General features: G+C 41.6%; 1 protein-coding gene and 1 pseudogene across 1 annotated transcript; both read left to right on the top strand.

The window, feature by feature from the left end:
- The first annotated feature begins 16,222 nt into the window (after positions 1-16,222).
- Positions 16,223-17,418, top strand: LOC139818235 (uncharacterized; annotated as a pseudogene).
- A 2,736-nt stretch (positions 17,419-20,154) lies between these two features.
- LOC139818236 (uncharacterized) lies at positions 20,155-23,689 on the top strand. The gene is made up of 3 exons (XM_071786851.1): positions 20,155-20,291; positions 20,363-20,661; positions 23,415-23,689. Exons 1-3 carry the CDS (start codon positions 20,155-20,157, stop codon positions 23,687-23,689), a joined length of 711 nt encoding a protein of 236 aa, XP_071642952.1.
- Positions 23,690-23,974: the final 285 nt, after the last annotated feature.

The following is a 23,974-nucleotide window of genomic DNA, read 5'->3' on the forward strand; positions in this document are numbered from 1 at the left end:
ACGGGTGCCCCCGGTGTACGGGCCGCTCAGTCGGGCGCTCCCGACTGAGCTCCTGACTACCTGACCGTCCGCGTCCGTATAAAGCAACCGTGCCTCCGCGAATCCGTCCGCGTAACCGTACCAGTCCGTATAGATATAAGTCCGCGTAGATATAAGCCGTACTTGTCCGCGTAGATAAAACCGTACTTGTCCGCAGAGATACTTGTTCGCGAGTCCGCATAAACACGAGTCGTGACACCGCTCCGCGCCTCCGCGTCTGTCTGCGAGCATATCCGCGATCAACCGCGAGTCGGCTGAGCCAGCGTCAACGCCCACACCTACACGGCGAAGTGACACACAAACACACACGCACACTTACGCCCTCCATCTCAGTGTACGACAAGGAGAAGAATAAAAGATATTTTGTGTAAAACTAACCAGTGTCTCCATGTTTTCTCATCCTGGCCCGGCGAGCTCATTCCGTGCGGGAAAACGCGGTCGTTACAGATATGATTTAAGATTGTGTATAGATGATTTAAGAAACTGTAGCTAAGTGAGTAGCCATTGTAAATCTTTATATATAATGTTATATGTTTATTCATAAATTATAAACTACTATATGATGTTATGTATGCTCATATCTTTTATTTGAAATATTGATTGTGTTGCATATATCATGTTCAAATACACTTAATTTTAATATAACAATAATGCATTGTCATTTTTTTCCCAATTTGGTACAGAAAGAAACATTTATTTGTTAGTAGAACAACTAATTTGCTGAAATAATATTTGCAGCCTTTGTTAATAATCATTGCTATCAAAACAAATCAAATTCAGTACGGTTTACGAATGATTAGTTAGAACAACAGATCAACAGCATTTGTCATCATTACAGAAGTGTCTTTTTGTGTTGTTAGAGCAGCAAATCAAAAGCAGCAAATTAGATTTGTTTCCACTACTACGTTATTTGCTGTCACTATAGCTACAGACCAAATTTGTTGCAGATAACTGGTGTCTTGTTACATTAACAGAAAATTTCTCTCAGTGCGAAGACGTGTCATAGTGCGCGGATACGATGACCTGTGGTAGGCGGATGTGGTCGAGATGCGCCCATACATGCGATTCAACAGAGGCTACCATTACATACTCACCGTTATCGACGTGCTGAGCAAGCACGCATGGGCCGCACCGCTCAAGGCCAAGAACGGAACCGAGGTTACTGCGGCGATTGCAAAAATAATTCGAGACGGCGGAAGATGTCCGAAAAATCTGCAGACTGACATGGGGAAAAAATTTTACAACGCAAACGTGCAGAAACTTTTGAAGAAACATGATATCAATCACTATTCGACCTATTCCGTAATGAAGGCATCGGTCGTCGAACAATTCAATCGCACGCTTAAGAACGACATGTGGAAAATGTTTACACGCAATGGAAATTACAAATGGATCGACTCGCTGCCGGGTCTCGAATCGGATTACAACGCGCGAAAGCATCGAATTATCGGCATGCAACCCATCGATGTTACCTCCGCGATCGCCGACAAGCTCCTAACAACGGTGTACAGCCACGTAAAGATCGCTGCTCCCGCGCGATTCAAAGTGGGCGACTCGGTACGCGTGAGTAAATTCAAGACAATCTTCGAGAAAGGATACACGCCAAATTGGACCACGGAGGTGTTTAGAATCGTCAAAGTGCAGAAAACTAATTTCGTGACTGTGTGAGAAAGCGCGCGAGTCGCAATTGTCTCGAGATGTCAATTGCACTCGCCAGACGATTCGCCGGAACGGCCCAGCGCTGAGCCCGGAGTGCGCGTGACGCGATTATGAGAATCGCTAGAGGATCGGAGTAGGCACTCACAAAATAAAGTCAGGATTGGACCAACTTGTCAAACAGCACTATTTATTAATCTCACAAATAAGTATCTTTCGCATGAGAGTTTAGACAGTCTCGAGTCGAACGAGCGGTCACCTTAGCGCGTGACGTCATTCGCGGCGTGGAGTCACACTTGACTCGCGGGCAAGCCGTCGGGTACTCCGAATGACTTTGTTCGTTTTTCCGCAGGAGCAATAGCGGTGATTGAATCCCGTGTGTCTCAATGCAACACAGACGGAGAGGTAAGACCGTGTTATAATCACTTATAATACACGCCGGAGAAACACCGCGCGAGCACCAAAGTTTTTCGGGATTCGCGGAGACGACGAGCTTGCCCGATGATTTTGATACGCCGACTGACTACGGGTCGCGTTGCTCCGAACGGTAACGCGCTCGCCTGATCGTCGCTGGTTGTACGAAAAACAAGTAAGGGACCGCCCATCACGGCAACCGAAGAATAGGGCCATGCGATGATCACGCGAGAAGCACGCTTCTCGAAGCTTCGTTTGCGCGACGAAACGAAAAACAAATAGACGATCGAACTCGTTCTCGAACAGTGACGTATCTATTGGAAGATTCCTGCGGAAAACCCGTCGCCGGCGGCTTCTATAAATACGAGTTACATCGCGTTGCTAATCCCGACGTGTATCTCGTTGAAAAAGTTTTGCGCAAAAGGGGGGATGAGGTTTATGTAAAGTAGTTAGGATTTGATAATTCACACAATTCATGGATACACAAGAATAATGTATTGTAAAAATTTATTACAATATAAAAACATATTATACATACAAATAAGTCATTTATTTTCATAAATATCTAAATGTAATTACAATATATATTTACAATGGTATTTTATAATGCCCCCATGGCAGCGTCTCGGTAGAACCGGGTATAATGTATCGCATATCGTCGTACGGACTTAGAGCTATTTTCGTTTCGGACAAGGTGTACACCTCGTGTTGTTTGGATCTTATGCAAGCATGTTGTCGCGTCATTTCAATTTCGTCGCGCAGACACCGCGTGTAATCGTCGAACGTTATTGACCTGGCTACGACGTTACTCTTAACACCTTTAGCCTTTTTCGTATCTTTCTTACCGACGACTCGCAAGGCGTACATCTTTGCTTTAAGCCCGACGAATTCGGTCATTATCGCACCGTTGTTTTCGTCTTTCATCAAGCCCGGAACTTTTTTATTGGTGAGTGGGATACCGTATGCATTATCGATCGCATAATCGCTAGTGTCAAATTTATTAATGTGGCGCTTTATGGTATCATACACATCGTCGCACTCGATAAATGAGACTGTCCGTATCGGTGTACGTGACTTTACACTTGTCGCAATACAACGGTAACATGTACTCGTGATGATATTCATACAAACATGTCTTGGATATATCGAGGATGCACATGCCCACGTAAATTGGTTTGTCGAATTTCACCTCGAGTTTTCGCATTTCTATTGCTACTATATTTTTCGAAAAGACGCTTCGATTGTGAAAATTTGGTTTCGCGATCATTGCCTCCGCGCCGTATCTACCCTCCCAATGAGTCACGAGCCGCACGTCAACGTGATTGCGCACGTTTTCCATGGTTTTGCCAAACACAGCGTTGTTCATCAATTTGTATAAATTTTTCTCGAAATCATTCTTGGCCAATCCTCTTCTAAAAAGAGGATGTCGCAGGTATTGTTGTCACTTTTCCGCGATGCCGATTGGTTCTCTTGCTGCGCTTACTTCATTTGCAGCTGTCATTGTATATTTTGACAGTTGTGTGTATCAAGAGTTAATAGTGTAATAGTAATAGCATGATGTTAAAGTTAAATAGCGCGCGCGAAGCGCGCGTCTGTAGTGTCTAGTATTCTAAATTTCGTATTGAGGTCTATATAATCGCGAAGCCATAGAGATTGCGCGAATTTTAATATGCAGTGAATCTTTGATATACGGAGACCGTGACGAGTACACTGCTTCGGGTTGCGATAATGTATGACATAACGTTTCTTATCGTATAATGTTGCGAGGAGCTTGTCCTGCCGCTTACCGGATGGTTTATCGCGCGTCGGACAGAACGGTAGGTCAGTATGCGCATCGTGAAGATGTTGCGGATACTCCAAATCTACTTCGAGAATGTAGCCTATCGAGGAATTCAACGCGACATCCATAACATTAAAATCGGTTACGTCGTCGACCTATTTAAAATCTGCGTATGGCAATGGTTGACTCATTGCCCAGCCGTACAGGTTGTTTACATCGAAATACATCAGGTACGACGACGGTTTCAATGGATCCTACTGATGTCGTCCCACGTTGTCGTCATGCACGTACAGCAGATTTACATGTCTATCCATCTTTCGGTCGGTGAGCCGTATTGGTAAGATAGCAAGTTCCTTGTTGATTTTCAAAATTTTTAATTTAATCCAACGTCATTGGAAACTCAATGTTTGTAAGATTTAGCACCGACGTGTAATGAGGATACGACGATTTCAGTTCGGCATTTCTTTGGGCTGGATGCAGAGCAGCTGTCACTGACCATGCGAAACATGCATTGTCCATTGATCGCACGTTTATCACCGCTCTCTTCATTTTAATTTCTTGTGGTATTTCTACAAAACACCCCGCGTGCAATGGATTGTACTTGTTTACGTTAACAGTCAAATTAAGTATACGTGACAACGCCCATCCGCTATCACGTTCCTGGAATTTCTCCAGCGTTGCTAGGGTAGGCTCGATAACGTGTCGCTTGTACCACTCGCGCAGATCGGGCATACGAAATAGTTCACAGTTTCTCGTTGCGATACTTTTATTCGCGCGTTTGTCACCTGCAACAAATTCACCATTAAACATTGTGTTTATCTTTACATTGTCATGTCGTTGCATGACGTTGCGCACATGATTGAGTACAATGCCTCTCGCATCTTTGAGAAATTGACGAGGGTCGATGTGTTTGTTTATTACCACACCAGTCAGTATACGACTTTCAAAAGCCGTATCTATCTCGCGCCATCTGAGTCCTGTCTCACTCGCACTGTATCCGGCACCCACATGCATGAAACGTTGACGTACCGAATCTTTCAGATTTTCGAGTCTTGCAATACAAGCGACCAACGACTGTGACTGTTTAAGATCGATCGATAATCGCGGCCGTTTAATTCGGCTTTGTTCTTCCAACGATTCGATAAACTCGTCGCATCGTTGCTCCCACGCGGTAAATTCCTCCCGCGAATTTAATAGGATGGATTGGTTCAACAACTCTTGCTCCATGTTATTATTACACGATCCTCTTTCTAACGCAATTTGTTGCACTCACGACTTCCAATTCTCGACTACTGAGCGTATCCCCCAGATTCGTCATTTTATATTCTACTAATAACGCATTGTTTGCTTTTTTTATCATATCTAATAGTAGGTAAGCTATGAGCGACCTAGGCCATCTGGTGGGATCTGAGGGGGGGTGAGGGGCGGGGGGAACCGCGGGGGAAGGGGAGGGGGAACCGCGTTTTCGGGCGTCGCGGGGGAGGGGCAAAGGAAAACCGCGTTTTCTGGCGTCGCGGGGCAAGAGGGTACCGCGTTTTCGCCGCGCCGCGGGGGAGGGGTCCGCGAGGCGAGGGGACCCGCGTTCGCGTTTCGCCGCGCCGCGGAGTCCGCGTGCAACGGCCGCGCCGGGCCGCGTGACGTCACACGGCACGCTCCCGCTCGCGTTATCTTTCCCTCGTAGATGTTTCCACCGTCCCCCAGTCGCGCGCGTCTTTTTGTTCGCGCGGTCTCTTTCCCTCTCGCGTTCTTGTTCAAAAATTATGCGAAAACTACAAATAGAAAAATTGCTTACCACCGCTTGATTTCAACCTGAAACCCCTGGCTCTTGAGTCACCTTCCGTACTGTGTGTGGCACAACATTGATTGTCTTTTTATTGTTACACTTATTGTTAGTCTCTTAGCAGTATAGGTATCTTAATTTTAGATAATATACACTTAAAATATTTCTCCAGGCACTTTCATTTCTTCAGGCACATTCATTTCCATCTTGATAAAAAGGGAACGTTTCTCTTACGAGGATGAACCAATTTATTTGGAGATCGAGAAAATCTTGATGCGATCGGAGATCGGCGATTCCGATCTCGCGACGGAATAGATATCGCACTATGTCGACTCTCCTCTTATACAATCTGCTACAGTTTCTCATCTGCGGTTTCTTTCGCTGATTTTCACAATCTTGAATTTAAAATTACGTATTGGTTTGCAAAGTTTTGCGTATTTGCTCATATCGGTGGGCTTTGATATACAGCTCTTAAGATGGCGAACCAATTGTTGTATAAACCGCACGATCAAGCACACTAACTGACTCTCACCAACCGTCCTGATGGCGAACCAATTGTTGTATAAACCGCACGATCAAGCACACCAACCGACTCTCACTTCTAGTCCTCGACTACTGAGCGTACCTTCAAATTCATCCTTCTACATCACACTATTGTCACATCGTTTGTTTATCATATCTAATTTCATCTCAGTAGCCGTACGGGTGCGCCTGCCGAAAAATCTGCGATGTGCAGTTTTGCACGTATGCGATGAAGTCACCGCGAGACACGTATGTTCTCGAAAACGATATCGCGCCATTGACTTTCGGTGATTTGATCTGTAAAACTGCTATTGAACCGCGATCAAACAGCTATCAAACAGCTATTGAACCGCTATGAAACAGCTATCAAACAGCTATTGAACCGTTATGAAACAGCTAAAAACAGCTAAAAACAGCTATCAAACAGCTATTGAACCGCTATGAAACAGCTAAAAACAGCTAAAACATCTATATTATACTACAAAGTATGTAGGAAGAGGAAAATAAAACATTTATATATACATATATAGTTTATTGATTTTAAAAAAATCATAATTTTTTCTGGTGTCGCGACCACCAGTTAAATATTTTTAATACATTTTGTAATGCGCAATTCTTAACATGTTTTCCACATCTTACAGTATTAGTAACATCTAGATTATTTAAGGATTCGATATCTTCGTAATCTGCATCCAAAGTCTCAATTTTTAGATTTTTTCTCGCTTTATTCTCAAGCAGATCCACCAGCTATTCTCGTTTCTGGCATTCCTTGACGTACACAAGAGTCGACGTCTCGTCGCCCTCTCCAAGTACGGCCGATGTAATTAGATGTTTCGCCATGCTGTAGGGCACGTTTCCGTTCTCCCATCGTAGTCCATGGTGATTCGCAATCAACCATGACTTGTCGGATTTCGTGAGAAGACTCCATGGCATGGGACATGTAAAAATGTAATGCGCCAAAACGGTCCCGTTTCTCAGAACCGCCACCTCTTTCACGACAAATTTCATCCCGACGGTAAAGCCTTGCAGATCGACAAACGTCGGTACGGTCATGACGAAACGATGGAGCAATCTGTATCTTATCGCGGTGCATCAGTGTCTCTTATATTGTAATATCTGCTTATATTGCAATATCTGCTGATATTGCAATTTACATGAGTTTGCGCACTACATTAGACAGCGGGCAGTATTCGATTACGCGATCATGCAAGATAAGACAATAGGCGGTAGTATTTGCAGGTACATTTTCTTTACAATCAAATTCTATTCGCACATCCACGGTGGCGCTCTTGACAGATTCGTTTTGTCGCGAGCAATCAATGACAACTTCCATCTGGAATGTATACAAGCTGCAAAGCGTATCGAAAGAATCGTATCCGTAATAAGTTTTACGAAAACGCGCATACATATCGAAAAGTACGGCGTATCGATTTTTGCCAAAATTCAGATTCATGTCATCGTACGGATAAAATTCGGAGTTTAGAAAAAGTTTCACGTTGGTCAAGTTACAGGGATCGAATACGCTAACATTTTAAGACATGATATTCTTGCGGCCAGTCTGCAGCGCAAAGATAACGTACCGCGGCTTCTCCAGCTGAGTCGCCGTTTTAACGGCCCACGAATGCTTGGTCGTGCTCTGCAACATGGGATACTCGTACAGATCCCACGAACGGAAACTGATACTAAGATATCGCCCGCTTTCCAAGTTCCGTAGCATGGATAGCTTATTAACCTCGTTTAACGTAACGTGAGGCATTCGCTACTGTATTTTAAACAATTCAATTTCCGGCTCCGTCGCAGGATTTCCTACAATGCAATTGTAGCTGCGCGCTCGTATCAAAATTAATTCGTGACGAGCGTTAACAATCACGCGTTTGTAATCCTCGCAAAAGCCCAGCAACAACTTGAGCAGTACGCAAAAGTTGAAGTATCCGGTATGCTCGATGTAACGTCCCAGCCAGCATTCCGCATGAGTTGAGAATCATTATACGATAGCGATACGTAGTTCTTGATGGTACTGGTTATGCCAACGTTTCTGTTGCGATCAATCTCCACGCCATTGAGCTCGTATCGAATTTCATTAAACATGAACGCCACGCAATTATTCGCAAGCGTTGTCACAGACTCGTCATTTTTTCTCTTTATAGTCAATCTTCCTTCAACGTAGAGAAAGCTCTCGCACGGCAACGTGTATAAATCCTGCTGTTGTATGGGTATTCTTATCTCATTGTTATGTCCAAACGTTGTGTTGGTGTACGGATTGTACGTGTGTGTCTCAATCTTGACGACGCTGTCGTCAAAGATCGGTTCACCTCCAATGTTTAAGATATTAGCCATTTCGTACGACGAAACCCAATCATTTCAAAAATTCAACGTTCGACGCAATGAGTTTCTTCTTTGGCGATCGGATTGTCTCTCTAATTTTGTTTCTCGTCTGTTGCACCTGCTCAGCTTCGTTCAGTACGAGCATCTCACGTTATCGCTGTCGTCTTCGTACATGCAGTCTAACGGTGATCTCTTCTCCGCGAAAATCAATCAATCGACCGTCCTGATCCACGACGCGAAGCGTCAAGTCCGAAATGCTCCGTACGATGATCGGAAGGTAAATGATCTGTGTGCCGGCGTTTCCGATATCTTATATCCTGGTGGCACGCTCGGTGAAAACTCGTGTATCGTGTGTACGTACTTGTCGTTGCTGTACGCACCCGCTGTCACGTTACATTCTATGCGAATGATGTTTACGTTGATGATATTTAGCGGAACATCTGATTCGTGCCATTGTCGCGACTCCAGCACGCGATTCGCTGAAAATCCCAGCAACGATCCAATGTTGTTCGGTTTTGTAAAATTTATCCGATAAGCGCACTTAATCTCGCTCTTCATCGTATTGTTATTAACACGAACAATAATTAATGAGTGCGGTTCATCTTCGTTTGTCGAGACATTATTGAATTGGTCCCATAAAAGAGCGCGTTTCAGATACATGTCTATGTCACGCAGTTCGTACGATCCTTCGGGAATGGTAATCTCCTTGTCGTCGTCGTCATAGTAGAATTTATTGTTCGACGAATTTACATTCGGTATCGTGTGATAGGTTTCAAAATCAGTCAGATCGAGCTCGTAATCGCCATCGCTCAAATCCACGGCGGGAAAGTAGCTTACCACGAGGATGCTGCTCTTACCGGTGAGCGTAAATGTCAGTGACATGTTTGAATGAATACTGAGATTAAACAGCGTAACGCCGGTCTTTAAATTGATTGTCAACCGACTGTAGAAAACGCAGACACAGTTGTCCGCAATTGCTCTGATCGTATCGCTGATAAGGCGTGCGATTGTACTCTATTACATTGTTCTCTAGATCCTGCGCCAATTCTCTCGGTGGTCGAAGATTGCCAAAACTGTCGAAATATATGGCACGATCTCCCCTCTTCGCGTACGCCACCCAGTGAGTACCCGGTCCCTCAGTATTATCCAAATTCACGATACCGCTCTCGTTTCGACGTATACCGCCGATCGGTAACGAGTCGCGCATGAAAATACCTCCAAAATATGGAATGCGCATACGTTTTGCCAATTGTTGCAGTTGTACATTGGTAGTTACACCCTTGGGGATTTTTATCGTCTCTTCGACGTTTTTTTTTCTCTAGACTCCCCGTCCGCGTTTGTACGGAGCGAGATAAAGTCCGTGACCTTCCATGGCGCGATTGTGATGTTGCATCTCCACCAGCTGACGTCGCGCGGCTTTGTTATCATTCACGGCCATTGCGACTCCCGTCGCTCCGCCGACCAACGAGCCGAGAACCCCTAATAACGGCAGGATCGGTAGGATACCGCCGCGTTTCGCTACCGGAAGTATTCACTTGGTCTTCTTCTTTTTCTTCGTTTTCAAACCTATACCGAGTTTTGTTTTAGCCTTCATGACCGGACGGCTGTAGCCGCAGCTCTCTCTTTGAGAGTGGAATCGTTCGCGGTGACACGTTTTCGCGCTTTCGCGGCGAGTATATTGTCTGCCACGTGTCGTTCTGTGAGATCGTTGCTACGCGAGTAGGCTATGTCGTGCTCGCGACACGCTGCGTCCAATGGATTAATACCCCGATCACCTCTTGCCAATCGTGTTTCTAAACGAGTTCCCGGTCCGCAAAATTGATAGCCGGGGATTTGTAATTCGATCGGAAGCGCGTTTATTGCGCGATTCAGCAGACCTCGACCTATCTTCGGCGGCATTCGCCGCAGTTTTTTATCAACGGCGGCGGACCGTCGATGTGCGTTTGCTGACACGGCAAATTATAATGTATTAAACAGCGCCGATATTGCTGAACCTCCGAATCTGCCTTGATATGTTCGTGAAGTTTATCCCACAAATAATCTATGTGATTATAAAACTGTCGCAGTAGAATGACCTTTGGTATATACTTTAACTGCTCGGCGGTTAAATCGTAAATATCGCTGTTATCCGACACGAGCAAAAATATTTTAACGACTGAGCATCTTAGCTCTACGCGCCTCTATAAATAGGCCAGCTTTCTCGATACTGCATTTCATACATTGTGGAAGGGAGGTAAAATGCGGTTCGTACGACAATCGCGGACGATCAAAGTGACAAACTTTGACGATAGGATGCCGTTAACGAAAGAGGTACGCAAACATGGAGGCATGCTACCGATTTCTATACGCAGTATCATCTGCGGTCCGTCAAATTGCGGCAAGACAAACGTCTTGATAAGCTTGCTGGAAAGTCCGCACGGTGTACGTTTCGAGAACGTGTATGTGTACTCGAAATCGTTGCAACAACCGAAATATCGATATTTGGAGAATATACTAACACCGATAGAAGAGATTAGTTACTTTACGTTCTCGAATAACAGTGACGCACCGTGGTCTATTTCCCAAAAAAGGTGAATTTTATTCAAAATTGAGACTTGCACGTATGAAGTTTAAACTTGAAGGTAATAATGTCCTATATAATCTTTGTGATTTGAGGTACTAACCGGGTTGCATAACTTTAAGGAAAAGATTACAGAAACTGAAAATAGCCAAAATTTGTATTTGTCTTTTAACATTATTTTTTAAAAAAGAATATGAAGATCAGAATACCATTGAGTAGTACAGCGTTTTTCGACAATAAAAAACATTAATTATTCACCTCTTCCACTTTTCATCGCGTTCACGCTGCAAGTAGCGTAGGCATTCGTTTTCTGAGGTTGTCGTCCCTATTATGTTTGGAAGGACGTTCCAGGATTTTATGCAAAAGGTCTAGTTGTATTCAGTAAGGCTAAAACTAACAATCTGTACTTAATTTAGCGGCGGATAGGTGCAGATGTACTCGTGAACTTTTTTATAAGTTCAGCGATCTTCCAATAAATACAACGTTTTACGCGTTTAGTATAGTCCGCGTGTTCAATAATATTTTCGTCAAAATCTTTTAAGGAGACATTTTTTTTACCAAAAACAACATTTATCGTAAATAATTAGCCAAATTTTACTTAAGAAAAGGTATACGTCAATATTAAACATGGGTCTTTGATGTCCGTACGAGATTTGACTTGCTCGGCATTTGTTGATATAATAATGTTTCGCGGCCGCGCTGCATCTTTGAGCCCCTCATCCCACCTACTTTTTTTAGAGTGGGGCGCCAGACAGGCGCGATTGTCGGTTCTCAAGTTGCGCGCAGATATTGTTTTATTTTGGACGCCCTATATTGTCAGGTTATAGATATTAACGGAGGGTTAATATCTATAAAATGGCCAATTATAAAGTGACGCGGCAAATGCTGCATAATCTAATAATGAATGTGAAATATGAAAAAAGTGATGATATAGAAACTGTGAAAAAAAATTGTGTATTGGACTATTTACATACATTATTCAATACAAATGGTAATAAGGAAGCTGGAGCTGCATTGGTCACATATGTAAGAGAGAATTTCTTCTCGCCTTACTTCAAAAAGTGGAAAGTAGTTAATCGTAGGCGAGATGTGTTTGAGAAGAAGTTAGCAAAATGGTTGCATGTAGAATTGGTATTTCCCGATATTGTTCTTCGTTGTTTGCCTGGTTCGTCAACTTTAGAAGCTGATAATATAAGTAAGTTGTTTATACCAAATAACTTTAATTATGGCTGGATGTACATTCTTTTCTATTCGTAAAAAAAAACGGATATTTGTACATAAAAAGATCAACTGCTATTTACTACAATAATTGCAATCTTTTAGAAAAAAACGGTCGTCCTGAAGTAAGCTTTGACTTATGTACTACACCGGTGAAAAGACGGAAATCGAAAGATCTGAGAGATGCGACCTCAACTGATATGTTGGTATTTTCAACAACGATGAAATTGACAGAAGAAGGACACTATGCGTCTGCCCAATTGTTAACTGAAGCGACAACACCAACCCGAAGCAAAGGGAAACAGATACTTGAAACATGGAAGAAGTCATCGGCATCGAAGCCATGTACTGTTATGTCACCCCAGAAGGCAATTTCGTTAATAATAAGTGAAAACTTAACAAAAAAACAGTATTTAACTTTGCGGCGTACTGCGCGAGAACATGGCCATGACTTATACCCGAGTTACAATAGTATTATGGCTGCAAAAAATTCTTTATATCCCACGAATGTATCTATTACGGAGAGCAAATGCGAAGTATGTTTGATTTTAAAGTACGAACGTATATTTCTTACCTACACTTGATTACAAATTGAAGACTTATATTTAACATTTTCAACAGGTACCATTGCAGGATTTGGTAGACAAAACCTGTGAAAGTATCGTTGACAGTTTGCCACCATTATCAGAAGTTAAAGAAGGCCTCACGTTAACCTGCAAATTAGGATTCGATGGGAGTAGTGGGCACTCGCAATACAAGCAGCGGACATCGAAGAATATTTCTTTTGAAAGCGTTTTTATCACTTCCATTGTACCGATACAGCTGATGGATAGCTCGAATACTGCTATATGGAAAAATCCTAAATCTTCTTCAACCCGATTTTGTAGGCCGATAAGAGTACAGTGGCTGCACGAAACAGATGAAGTTTCGAAGGCGGAAGAAGCGTACCTCAATCAACAAATTGACCAGTTGAAGCCATATGAATCAAAAATCGGTCAAATCAATTTTTCTATGCATTTAACCATGGTAGATGGAAAGGTATGGTAGATAAGTATATAGATTACGAAGATAAAACACTGAGTTATTAACATAATTTTGTATTTTAGGTATGCAATGTTTTAAGTAATTCATCCGCAATGTGTTGCTACATATGTGGTGCCACGCCTAAACAGATGAATTCTATTTTGTCTCTTCGGAGTTGAACTGTTAACACCGCAAAATTCCGATTTGGTTTATCGGTACTGCATGCACATATTAGATTTTTCGAATGTCTGCTTCATATTGCGTACCGCCTTGATGTAAAAACTTGGAAGGTAAGTCGAGTGGTTGGTACAATAATTTATTGTAGTTAGTAGCAACATACCAGTTGTGCAGTGCAGTCTAAAGCTATATTTATGATGATTTTTGCAGGTATCAAAAACAATGAAGCCTTTAGTGGATGAAAGAAAGAAAAAATTGCAGGACGCATTCCGAGAGAAGATGGGGCTCCTCGTCGACATACCAAAGCCAGGCTTCGGCACCAGTAACGATGGAAATACCGCCAGACGTTTTTTTTAAAATACAAAATTGTCTGCCGAAATATCTGGTAAATATCATAACTAAAGTACAGTTAATTATTTTAAATATAATCTCATAATCTGTAAGATGGTTGGAACATAATAACTCAGTTTATCATTTTGTACATTATATTTTTAGGTATCGATGAAAATCTGATTAGGCGTTTCGGCGTTATTCTAAAAGCCATGAGTGCTGGATTGCCAATAAACGTAAAAAATTTCGAAGTATATTGCCTGAATACTGCAGAAACGTACGTAAAATTATACAATTGGTACTACATGCCTGCATCCGTCCACAAGATTTTGATTCACGGACCTGCTGTTATTCAAAACTTTATGGTGCCGATTGGACAGCTGAGTGAAGAGGCAGCCGAATCGAAAAATAAAGAATTTAAATTCTTTCGGGAGTATTATACAAGGAAGAGCTCCCGAGAAAATACAAATGCGGATCTATTTAATAGACTTCTTCTGAGTTCCGATCCGCTTTTAAGCGCAATATCTTATAAAAACTTGCCAAAAGAAAAGAAATCACAAATAGATCCAAAGGTAAACAATCTATTACTCATAGAAGAAAATCAGGTTGAAGGTAATTGTTACTGTACATCTATGTATATTTGACCTCGCACTTACGATTACAAGGACAATAATAAACTTATTATTATATTACAGATCGGGCTCAACAAGAAGGAGAAGATGATGATGACGATTGCGATTACGAAGAGGAGGAAGAGGAGGAGGAGCAAGAAGAAGAAGAAAGAAGATAATGATAATGATAAAACAAATGTCAAATAAATAAATAGATTTACCATGAAAACCAGCTTTTCAATATAATTGTAATTAACATACTTGCTAATAACATATAGTTTTTTAAGTCATGACCCCTGTGGCACTTTTTGGTACAGAATTAGCGCCAAAACAACCTCAAAATTGGATTCAGCGAATCGAAAAACCCATTTGTTGATGTAATTGAAGTTAAAATGAGCTAATTCATAATTTTCAACGTTCTGACCCCCTGTGGCACATTTTGGTTAGGATATGGAGCAAAAAAAAACCTTAAAAATGGATTTGCCATGTTTAAAAACTTAAGAAACACTCGATTTTATATATCTAATAGTTACTGTGAATAAAGTTCACTTTTTTCGGGAAATAGACCACTGTGTGACGTCATTCCGCCGAGCGAGGCGCTCCCGAATTCTATTTTTATCTTTGATGACGTGGCGTGCGACAAGCAGGATACAATAAGAGAATACTTTGCAATGGGCCGGCACGCGGACGTTGACTCTTTCTATTTTTGTCAGACGTATGCAAAGATACCGAAGCATCTTATACGCGACAACGCGAATTTATTGATTATGTTTAAACAGGATGGTACCAATTTGAAACACATATACAACGATCACGTAAACACAGATATGTCTTACAATGATTTCAGTAAATTATGTCATACGTGTTGGCAACAAAAGTATGGATTCGTGGTGATAGACAAGGACAGCGCGATTTCGAATGGTCGATACAGAAAAGGATTTAACGACTTTGCGATACCGAAACGTGGTTAGTTGTTGTCGACGCGTCGATTGAACAACGTTAGCGTTACAGAGAGAGATCGACACTCTGCTTTGTTTTTTTCTTCGCGATGGCTGCAATCGACGGGAGTGAGAATATTCGCGAGCGCGAGAAAATCGTGAAAGATATTGCGAAAACGAGTAATTTGATTCGCAAGAAACCTCGCGCTTTGAAGACCGGTAAGATCAAGAAGGACATTGAGTTGGACACGCACTTTAAACCTCTCATCGGTCCGCTTAAAAAAATCGTCGACAACTCGAGCTTGACCGCGGTGAAGAAAGAGGAGCCGACGGAGAGCGTCGCTAACGCGAAAATCAAACCGCTATCTGTTCAACAGCGCGGCCCAGCCCATTTTCTCGCTCCGTATTTCTACTACATCGCGAATTCGAGACGAACCGCGGTGAAGAAAGAGAAGCCGACGGAGAGCGTCGCTGACGCGAAAATCGAACCGCTATCCGTTCAACAGCGCGGCCTAGCCCATTTTCTCGCTTCGTATTTCTACTACATCGCGAATTCGAGACGAATTGCAAAGCGTCGAAACAAACATTAGCTTTCGCGACGTGAACATTTTTATTTTTTTATAACAGTGAGCAAGAAGAAATGACGCTTGACAATAATCGCTCGTGGGTACCGGAAGTGATGAAAGCGATGACTTTCCATGCGTCGATTGCTTTTATCTCTGTCGGACGTACGCGAGACAAGGACAGCGCGCTTTCGAACGGCCGATACAGAAAAGGATTTAACAACTTTGCGATACCGAAACGTGGTTAGTTGTTGTCGACGCATCGATTGAACAACATTATCGCAATATGGACAGCAGCGAGGAGATTAGAGAGCACGAGAGGATAGCAAATCAAATTGCGAAAACGAGCAATTTGATTCGCAAAAAGTATCACGCCTTGAAAACAGGTAAAGTGGAGAAAGATATCGCGTTGGAGAGACACTTTAAGCCCATCATCGAGCCTCTAAGGCAGATTGCCGGCCGAAAACACCGTTGGCAAAGAATCTGACGTGTCAAAGATTGAGAATGAAACGGCGTGGGAAGACGAAGAGCCGAAGCTCAAACGACAACGACCAAACGCTTCGTTTAACGACTCCGTAATGGCTTCAACTCCGGTTACATTGAAACGATCGATAAATGTGCCATCTAATTTGAGCGAAATAACCAAAATTTTACAACCGCGTAAAGCGAAACGATCGAAAGGTCCATTGAATGAACCACCGATAACCTCTGCGCCTTCCGTACAACCCACAGTGCTCGCAAACGAAGATGTTTTCGAAACCACGAATGACCCACTCGTGACGTCCGTTCGACAGCAGTTGCAAACATCTGAGGGTCGAGAAACGTTGCGAGATCAATTGGGTCCATTGAGCCAAAAGTATGTCGGGGCAGTTCTGAGCGGCGATGAAGAAAGCGGTATGGACATCGCGTACGGTGTTAAATTCACCAACGATGGAATGATGCTCGGTAATAAACGTTTTGACGTGAACAACGCGGACAACATAATTATCGACGGCATACGATACGCTGGCACACGCGGTCTTTTCGAATTAATCTTTAAGAAATATCCCGATGACGATATTTACACGGAGGACGATATGCAAACATACAAGAGCATTCTGTTGATGACGAGTGTTCATAAACGCAATTATGATGCTCACACTCAAATAAAGGGCAATGAGGGATACAAGTACACACATATAATCGGGCCGTTGATTTCGGGTAAAAAAGCTGGAAAAGGTATGCCGCGTGCCATGACAGGCAACAAGATCGACCATATAATTGCATCGTCGATTTCGGGTAAAAAAAGGTGGAAAAGGTATACCGCGTGCCATGACATTAAGCGACAACAAGATCGATTATGTTCATTGGGACAATCCCAACGAGCTCGTAGATCGTCTCCGATTGCTCGAAGCTTCGCGCCTAGCGGGTCACACCGGTCACGATAACGAGATCCTGTCGATTATCGAGGAACTTCGCGAGGCTGGACTTATTATAAATTAAATGGCGCGACAGCGATCCGTTCAATCAACATCGAAATGCCGATCAACAAGTTTGGTATATCGCTCGGAAGCGCCGCCTGTAGATGATGGCGATGCAGCCAATAAACGTTACGTGCAGCAGAGCATGCAAATTTTGAAAAATCGACAGGATGAAATCGAGAGAAAAATGGCCGCATTCCAGAATAACGTGCAAATTACCCTAAACGAACTTTAAAAGATGATTCAAGATGTAATTGCGAATCATCGCGAATAGATAAAAACGTACATCTGATATCTGCGTCAGTTGCGCGTCATCGTCATGGCTGGTAAGAAGCAATCAACTGAGAAACGGAGGCTGGTGGAAGAATTACACGCTCCTGCGAGAAGAAATTTTTCTCGAAGACGCGTCATAGTGCGCGGATACGATGACCTGTGGCAGGCGGATGTGGTCGAGATGCATCCATACACGCGATTCAACAGAGGCTACCACTACATACTCACCGTTATCGACGTGCTGAGCAAGCACGCATGGGCCGTACCTCTCAAGGCCAAGAGCGGACCCGAGGTTACTGCGGCGATTGCAAAAATAATTCGAGACGGCGGAAGATGCCTGAAAAATCTGCAGACTGACAAGGGAAAAGAATTTTACAACGCCAACGTGCAGAAACTCCTGAAGAAACATAATATCAATCACTATTCGACCTATTCCGTAATGAAGGCATCGGTCGTTGAACGATTCAATCGCACGCTCAAGAACGACATGTGGAAAATGTTTACGCGCAATGGAAATTACAAATGGATCGACTCGCTGCCGGGTCTCGTATCGGATTACAACGCGCGAAAGCATCGAACTATCGGCATGCGACCCATCGATGTTACCCCCGCGATCGCCGAAAAGCTCCTAAAAACGGTGTACAGCCACGTAAAGGTCGCTGCTCCCGCGCGATTTAAAGTGGGCGACTCGGTACGCGTGAGTAAGTTCAAGACAATCTTTGAGAAAGGATACACGCCAAATTGAACCACGGAGGTGTTTAGAATCGTCAAAGTGCAGAAAACTAATCCTGTGACGTATCTATTGGAAGATTCCTGCGGAAAACCCATCGCCGGCGGCTTCTACAAATACGAGTTACATCGCGTTGCTAATCCCGACGTGTATCTCGTTGAAAAAGTTTTGCGCAAAAGGGGGGATAAGGTTTATGTAAAGTGGTTAGGATTTGATAATTCACACAATTCATGAATACACAAGAATAATGTATTATAAAAATTTATTACAATATAAAAACATATTATACATACAAATGAGTCATTTATTTTCCTAAATATCTAAATGTAATTACAATATTTACAATGGTATTTTATAATGTCCCCATGGCAGCGTTTCGGTAGAACCGAGTATAATGTATCGCTTATCGTCGTACGGACTTAGAGCTATTTTCGTATCGGGCAAGGTGTACACCTCGTGTTGTTTGGATCTTATGCACGCCTGTTGTAATTCTTAAAGGCCAACCACTTGTCGTTATCGCTCGGTAACTTGATCGCGCAGTCGTTCATCTATCGACAGTCGACGGTGTGGGCTTCCAATTTCTTGTTGGAGCTGAAGTAGTGCAAACATCTGTAAATAATGAAATGTTTTTATATCTTTTACGTAAAAAATATTTTATTATTTATTAGGATGTATACTCACCGATCACAAAAGTATTTCCTGTGCTCTTTTTTACTGATTTGCGAGCTCACGAGGCGGGATAGGTTCTTAATCCAGGCAAAATGTCCCACGTTGTCATCATGCACGTACAGCAAATTTACATGCCTGTCCATCTTTCGGTCAGTAACACGTATTGGCAGAATAGCAAGTTCCTTGTTTTTTTTCTCAATGCTAAACACGTTGATGGAAATGTTGTTGTGATTTTCAAAACTTTTAATTTGATTTGACGTCATTGGAAACTTGATGTTTGTAACATTAAGCACCGACGTGTAATGTGGATACGACGATTTCCGATATGTGTGTTCCTCAACTGGATACAAAGCAGCCACCACTGACCATGCGAAACATGCATTGTCCATTAATCGCACGTTTATCACCGCTCTCTTCAATTTAATTTCTTGCGGTATTTCTACAAAACACATGTTATTACACGATCTTTTTTCTAACACAATTTGTTGTACTCACAACTTCCAATTCTCGACTACTGAGCGTATCTCCCAGATTCGTCATTTTGTATCCTACTAATGATGCATCGTTTGCTTTTTTATCATATCTAATTTCACCGTAATCTCAGCATCCGTACATCGGCGCTATTTGCAAAATTTGCAGTTTTGCACGTGTTCGATAAAATCATTGCGAGACACGTACGTTCACGATATCGCGCCATTGACTTTCGGTGATTTGATCTGTATAATTGCAGCAGTCGTACATCGGCGCTATTTGCAGTTTTGCACGTGTTCGATAAAATCATCGCGAGACACGTCGCGACATGTTCTTGTAAACAATAACGCTCTATCGACTTATGCGAAATTGCAAAATTTGCAGTTTTGCACGTGTTCGATGAAATCATCGCGAGACACGTCGCGACATGTTCTTGAAAAAAAATCATATTTGATGCTATTGCCCGATAAGGTGATCTCATCAATGATGAATGTTCTTGACAAAAATATCACATTTAACATATATGTGGATTGTGGTGGTGGTGGTCACCATGCAGCAGCGACGCTTGGCTGAAATGCAAACTTGCATTTTTAAGATCGCAGAAAAAAAATATCTATGAGGATTCTAGAGCACAGTCGAGAGTTCGATACGGTTCGAGTACGTCGCAAACAGCCTCCAGATACGATGAACACTCACGGTGTGAACTACTACGTTCCGATTCAGGATGAAGCGTGCGAGAAACAGCACAATGAGTAAGTACTGCTAATTTTCGTATATACTTGTGCAAAAAAAAACTTTTATAAACATAATTGTATTTTTTCAGTTTTGATAAACCCCACTACACGCCTCGTATTTTGGGAAGGAGATTTGCCTTGACATCGACAGCGTATAAATTTTTGGATGTTGGAATCAACGCTGGACCTATGTCCTCTGTGGATATACTTATTGGCGATAACCGAGGCAATCAGATAATTCTGCCTCATGCAACGTGGGTGACATTAATTGAAAAACGTTCAGATATTCAGCGATTCGTGCAGTCATCGGCACCATCATCGCTAGCGTGTCGAGATCTGGAGCTTGTTAAAATACGTGACGCAGATATTGTAAAATTGACGTCGTGCGACACCAGCTTGTACAGTGGGGAGCATTAATGAGTTCCGTTACCCGGTGAGCTACGGTGCAGAGCGGTGCAGGCGAGCGCGCTACGTTACCGTCACGGTCGATAAAAGGTTCAAATACAGAACCGCGAACGCGTAAAAATGGTCAGTCACGCTGTATTGCTCGCGCGTGCATTTGATTAAAAAAAACATTTTTAATACAATTTGATGCACACAATTAATACGTATTACATACAATATAACAATCATAGATGATTATGTAATTATAATTGTATTGTGCATCTGCAACTATTATTCCACCGACTAAGTATGTGTTTACTGGAATAATATAATTATAGATCATATGATAATTATAATTACAACATAATTACTTATAATTATTCTATTGCATATGAAAAATTATTTCGCGATATTTTATAATTTTTACGATGTCGTATTATTTTCAGTATCTTATTTATAAGTAAATAAAATATTAAAATTAAAAGCTAAGTAATGTTACGGCCGATATTCCGAGCAATATTAAAGTATTAATAAAAAGCTAGGTATATATACATTTTGAATTATAATTATCGAGTCAACGTTTCGACTTGGTCTTTCTCAGGGCATTACATTCAAACTTACAAGTGATATAAATAAAAATAATAATAACTGTTGAAGTTCACATTATCAACACTGAAAATTATAGTCATCGCCGATGGAACGATTACGACACGCAAAAGAAATAAGGTCAAAGCCAACTTCGAATTAAACGCCGTTACAGACTACATAATTACAATAATTATTACCGATTACAATAAATCCTGATCTGAGTTGCAGCTGACGGAGATGCTAATTTCGTGCATTTTCCGTATATTTTAAAAGGGGCAATCCTCTGTATGATCCTGGTATCAGCCATGCTCAACGTCGGAAATTGTCATGTCCGATATTAAATGGAAGTAGAGATCGGTGTTGCGCCAAGAACCTTTGAAATATACAGAAAATGCACGAAATTAGCACCTCCGTCAGCTGCAACTCAGATCAGGATTTATTATAATCGGTAACAATTATTGTAATTATGTAGCCTGTGACGGCGTTTAATTCAAAGTTGGCTTTGACCTTATTTGTTGCTAATTTGTTGCTCGCAACACAAGTGTAAATAACAGCGGAAAACCTCAAATTTCATGCTAAGATGTTTTCCGCTATTGTTTATACTTATTTTGCAAGCAACAAATTCGAAACTCGGATATATCGAGAGCAACAAATTCAAACAATACGCCAGTACCAAATTTAAACGAGCAACAAATTCTTTTCTGATACTTTACTCTTGTAACTAGCTGCACGCTGAGGTTTTCCGCTATTGTTTATACTTATTTTGCAAGCAACAAATTTGGAACTTGAATATATCGAGAGCAACAAATTCAGACAATACGCCAGTAGCAAATTTAAACGAGCAACAAATTCTTTTCTGATACTTTACTCTTGTAACTAGCTGCACGCTGAGGTTTTCCGCTATTGTTTATACTTATTTTGTAAGCAACAAATTCGGAACTTGAATATATCGAGAGCAACAAATTCAGACAATACGCCAGTAGCAAATTTAAACGAGCACCAAATTCTTTTCTGATACTTTACTCTTATGACTATCCGCACGCTGAGGTTTTCCGCTGTTATTTACACTTGTGTTGCGAGCAACAAATTAGCAACAAATAAGGTCAAAGCCAACTTTGAATTAAACGCCGTCACAGGCTACATAATTACAATAATTGTTACCGATTATAATAAATCCTGATCTGAGTTGCAGCTGACGGAGGTGCTAATTTCGTGCATTTTCTGTATATTTCAAAGGTTCTTGGCGCAACACCGATCTCTACTTCCATTTAATATCGGACATGACAATTTCCGACGTTGAGCATGGCTGATACCAGGATCATACAGAGGATTGCCCCTTTTAAAATATACGGAAAATGCACGAAATTAGCATCTCCGTCAGCTGCAACTCAGATCAGGATTTATTGTAATCGGTAATAATTATTGTAATTATGTAGTCTGTAACGGCGTTTAATTCGAAGTTGGCTTTGACCTTATTTCTTTTGCGTGTCGTAATCGTTCCATCGGCGATGACTATAATTTTCAGTGTTGATAATGTGAACTTCAACAGTTATTATTATTTTTATTTATATCACTTGTAAGTTTGAATGTAATGCCCTGAGAAAGACCAAGTCGAAACGTTGACTCGATAATTATAATTCAAAATGTATATATACCTAGCTTTTTATTAATACTTTAATATTGCTCGGAATATCGGCCGTAACATTACTTAGCTTTTAATTTTAATATTTTATTTACTTATAAATAAGATACTGAAAATAATACGACATCGTAAAAATTATAAAATATCGCGAAATAATTTTTCATATGCAATAGAATAATTATAAGTAATTATGTTGTAATTATAATTATCATATGATCTATAATTATATTATTCCAGTAAACACATACTTAGTCGGTGGAATAATAGTTGCAGATGCACAATACAATTATAATTACATAATCATCTATGATTGTTATATTGTATGTAATACGTATTAATTGTGTGCATCAAATTGTATTAAAAATGTTTTTTTTAATCAAATGCACGCGCGAGCAATACAGCGTGACTGACCATTTTTACGCGTTCGCGGTTCTGTATTTGAACCTTTTATCGACCGTGACGGTAACGTAGCGCGCTCGCCTGCACCGCTCTGCACCGTAGCTCACCGGGTAACGGAACTCATTAATGCTCCCCACTGTACATGAAACCGTCAACCGTACTCTTCCTGTTCGAACTAAAACATTGCTTCGAAAATGTGTATTTTCAATTATGCCAAAGTGTTCATGGTGTAAGTGAAAAATTTAAACTGTTTGTAACAATTTTACATCAAAATTGTATCACCGATAAATGTAGTGCAGTTAAAATCTTGCGTGAAGTTTATGATGAAAATTCGATTATTGATTGCGAATTATTAGCCTACGCTTTAGATACTATTGTGTATAATGCGCTACATGAGAAATAAATAAGTATATAATATGATAAAATAAGTTTTAATTATTTTTCCTCGTCATTTACCGTTCATCCCATTCCCTGTCATAAAATTGTCTTCGTTTATTGTTTACTTAAATGTAATATTGAAATTAAATATCGCGACGATCTAAACGATTAAATATCGTTGGCGAAGAAAAGATACGCGATTGCAAGCGAAAACGCAAACGTGAGCGAGAACGCGAACGGGGGCCGGGAGCGAGACCGCGCGAGGGAAAGAGAACGCGAACGGGGCCGCGAGCGAGAACGCGCGAAGGAA

Source organism: Temnothorax longispinosus, chromosome 8, assembly GCF_030848805.1.
Source record: "Temnothorax longispinosus isolate EJ_2023e chromosome 8, Tlon_JGU_v1, whole genome shotgun sequence".
NCBI classification, from domain to species: Eukaryota; Metazoa; Arthropoda; class Insecta; order Hymenoptera; family Formicidae; genus Temnothorax; species Temnothorax longispinosus.